The 3,700-nt window shown below is 29.1% G+C and overlaps 2 protein-coding genes across 2 annotated transcripts in view; one reads left to right on the top strand and one right to left on the bottom strand.

Annotated features, from left to right (window-relative positions):
• Tsf1 (transferrin 1) overlaps positions 1 to 1,367 on the top strand; it is a 6,638-nt gene extending 5,271 nt beyond the window's left edge. Inside the window, exons 8-9 of the mRNA XM_018544594.1 lie at positions 342 to 604; positions 952 to 1,367. Of these exons, the coding sequence (XP_018400096.1) occupies positions 342 to 604; positions 952 to 1,041 (353 nt within the window). The 3' untranslated portion in view covers positions 1,042 to 1,367. The remainder of the gene's footprint in view (positions 1 to 341; positions 605 to 951) is intronic.
• A 417-nt stretch (positions 1,368 to 1,784) lies between these two features.
• The window catches only part of LOC108777651 (uncharacterized), a 16,769-nt gene continuing 14,853 nt past the window's right edge, over positions 1,785 to 3,700 (bottom strand). Inside the window, exons 14-17 of the mRNA XM_018544593.1 lie at positions 3,368 to 3,586; positions 2,931 to 3,092; positions 2,740 to 2,801; positions 1,785 to 1,950 (exon numbers count right to left, since the gene is read on the bottom strand). Coding sequence (XP_018400095.1) covers positions 1,785 to 1,950; positions 2,740 to 2,801; positions 2,931 to 3,092; positions 3,368 to 3,586 — 609 coding nt within the window. The remainder of the gene's footprint in view (positions 1,951 to 2,739; positions 2,802 to 2,930; positions 3,093 to 3,367; positions 3,587 to 3,700) is intronic.

Below are 3,700 nucleotides of genomic sequence, written 5' to 3'. Positions count from 1 at the left end.
GTTTTTTGGTATCTCTACCTTAATACTTTTATATGCAAAATAATTAAAGGAATCACGTTATCTAAAAAAAATTACATAATTCCATTTAAAAAAGTGGAGGTGACCTTCATATCTTTTTAGCGCCTCCACCAAAAAAACAATTATTGACATCACATTATGTACCCCTCGAAACCAAGCAACTTTTGTTTGACACTTTTTCTTCTATTGTCAAAAACAAGCGAGTTATTCAGGTGACCTGTTTTAAATGCCCTTCCCTGTTATATACTTGTAAACTGTCGTTTCTGGACGTTATATATATACATATATATATGTATATACAATATACATATATCCAATTACAGATAACGAAAAGGATGCCGCTGGAAAACTCGAAGATTACGTCTTAGTTTGTCCAAATGGCGGTCAAGCACCAATCAACGAATGGGAACGTTGTAATTTAGGTTTGGAGCCACCAAGAATAATTGTTAGCTCTGCCGGGAAAAGCCCGAACGCCCTCGAAGAATTAAAACATGGCATTTTGGCTGCGAGTACATTGTACTCTAAAAATCCGGATCTGTTACACCTCTTTGGTGCCTGGGGTGACAAGCCCAACGTATTATTCAAGGTAAAATTATCCTTTCCTATTTAGCTACAGTAATAATTAAAATCTAATCGAATTTGTATATTAAATGTATCACAAATAGGATATTAAATATTAAATATTGTACGACTATTAAGTGTAGCATGTATAGTAAAAATATACTATTACATGTAAAAAAAATGTAAAATTATGTTAATTATTTATGTTTTTATATTAATTGTACATATTTTAAATTAAAAATTCAAAGATAATTTATTATACATAGCGTCATAAGAAATTACTTGATGATATACAATTACATTGTATACAATTAATTAAGATAGTTGTTTATTTGTTAAAAAAATAAAAATTACGTCACTATATCTTTATAGGATGACGTGAAGGAATTAATATCCATTGATAGCACATGGGACAAATGGAATTCTTGGGCAGATATTCAACGGGACTACGGCTCTCATTAAAACTTGACGATTAAGAATTGAACACTACTTGATAGCTTTTCATTTTAGTATATGTGATATTGCTACTGTGTTGCTATTGCTGCAAAATCATTATTAAATCATATATCAATAACTCGAGAGGACTGTTAAATAAATAAAATACTGTCGATAACCTCGCTTATGTTTATGCACTGATAAGTAGCATATTACCCTGATAGGGATTACTCATTTCAGTGTCACGATCAATTTTTTAAGGAGTAATGCTGAGAGTGGAGACTTGAATCAAATGCTTGCTTCTTTAAATTTTTAATAATAAAAATATATATTTTCCGAGCATATACATTATATTTCTTTCCATATCATCTTTATAAAATTTTTTTAAATATGTTTTAACTTTTTTTTCAAATAAATATTTTCAATATAAGAAAACAACATTTTGTAATCTATAAAACGTAAACATTTATCACATGTATCTTTTATAGTTTACAAAAATTTTGTTTTTTAATAAATGTAATCTAAATATAAAATGTGTTTGATAACAAAATAAATAATATATTTAAACAGTATTCAATAATTATCCTATGAGTGTGCCTTTTTGGCGCTATTGATCACGATCATTTTACGCTTTGCAAATGTTCTTCCGTTGATATTGACAATGTGACAGCCAGAGATTTAATGATTTGGTGTTTTAATGAATTTCCTACTACTTTTCTCGTCGAGTAGTAAGGGATCCATTAACATTCCATATCTCTAACTGACATTGTCTAATCTTCAATTACGACAGTCTTTAGTTTCCTGTGAAGAAAATTAGTAACTTGACCGTGTTTGCTACGCATGTATTTTTTGTGTACAACATTCGAACTAAAATCTTTATATTCTGCACGTTGTATCATAATCCGCTTCGTAGAATTCAGCATTCTTTCTTCCCACCTAAAAATAAATGAACTGTGAATTAGAGTATATTTTATGAATTTTAAGCTAATTAATCCCTAATCAATTAATTAATACTCAAGTATTGTTACATTAACATTAATGGCTATTTTTATTTGTAATAAAAATAGAAATAATTTATGTATTATTTACAACTGAAATAAAAATTTAGGTACATTATATTTAATTTATTTCATTAACTAATTCTAAATTAATTAATTTTAAATTAATTAATATCTTCTTGCAGAGAGATTGTACCAAATTGTATTTTCTTTATTGTAAAATTAATATATATTTGTTGTTGAAGAAAAATGTTACGAGTATATCCGTTTGACACAGAAAACAAGATATTTGTGTTGCTCATTCGCTAATCTTTTCCTTACTCTGTGAGAGATTGTTTACTTCTCCAAACTCGATACCATCTTTCATCCACATTAACGTTGCTCAAATATATAAAATAAAGCGACAAGTCTATTGCAGCTATTGCTATTATAAACGCCGGAATTTCACATAAATTTTCATCTAGCATAGATATATCGATCTGTAAAAAAAAGATTATTTTTCTCAGTGCACAGTTTGTGTGTTCAAAATTGAATCGCTATTATATAGAGTTTTGTGCTTATAACTACCATATAACTACTGCAAAAGTAGACACACGGAATATCATTCGGTTTAATAATATTACGTTGACTGTCTTGATTTACATTCAATACATAATATGAAAGTAATGAGAACGGATCGGCGAATCGTATATTAAATTTAGTAGCGCAGAGAATTTTCTTCTCATACTTTAACAACTGTTTCTCTTGATTAATGTATAAATCTTTCGCCAATTGCAGTATTACAGTTGCCTAAAAAGATTATTTGATTTCATCAGATATTTAACAAATTTATATTAAAATTATAATATATTTTAATTAACTCTCTCTCTAATTAATCAACATTCTTTTTCAATCTTTCCTCTGGAAAAGTTTTATTACCGATGGTATTTTATCGCCAGGTGCATCTTGCTTGAGAATTATCCAGAGACACGCCAGAGCCATTAATTGTATATTATCAGTCTTCATGTGAATTCGATCAATAGTTACATTGAATAGCTTGATAGTCTGATAAATGACGTGCGACGAATAGTAGCAGTGTACCTGAAAATATCTATAATTATACGTATGGTCAACACAGATCGAGATTAGTGGCTTGTTTTTGTTATTAATGAAAATAAAAATTATTTTTGTAAATTTACAATTTTCTCCCCAAACCGAATATTTATACCACTTTTCAATTTTTAACGCTATATTAATCCGTAAGGAACACATCCCGTGTTTGAGCATTCATAAAGAACACCGGAGTGCGAATTTACTCCGAGGTGTCACTCTCACGGGTTAACATCAAATGTCCATAACTATACTACATTACTTACGCCAAGACGAATAATATATCCCACGACGATCCTCCTCTGCTCTGCGTTTACATTTTCATGCAGAAAACGATGGGAAATCCTCAGAGCGTTATCATCTCTCTTACGTTCCGTCTCTAGTATATCCTCCAAATAATCACGTTCGTACGGTGTTTCGCAAATAATATCAAATTCGTTCTCTTTCTTAGTCGATAATTTCGTTAAACGTTTTTCATAATGCACCTTTTTGGTAAAACTAATTGTTAAATACCATAGCGAGTGGATGATATAATTATAAAAATATATTTAATTTACATTTTAAACTAATATATATATATATATATATATATATATATA

Source organism: Cyphomyrmex costatus, unplaced genomic scaffold, assembly GCF_001594065.2.
Source record: "Cyphomyrmex costatus isolate MS0001 unplaced genomic scaffold, Ccosl1.0 scaffold453, whole genome shotgun sequence".
In the NCBI taxonomy this organism is placed as follows: domain Eukaryota; kingdom Metazoa; phylum Arthropoda; class Insecta; order Hymenoptera; family Formicidae; genus Cyphomyrmex; species Cyphomyrmex costatus.
This window is presented reverse-complemented; position numbering and strand designations above follow the sequence as displayed.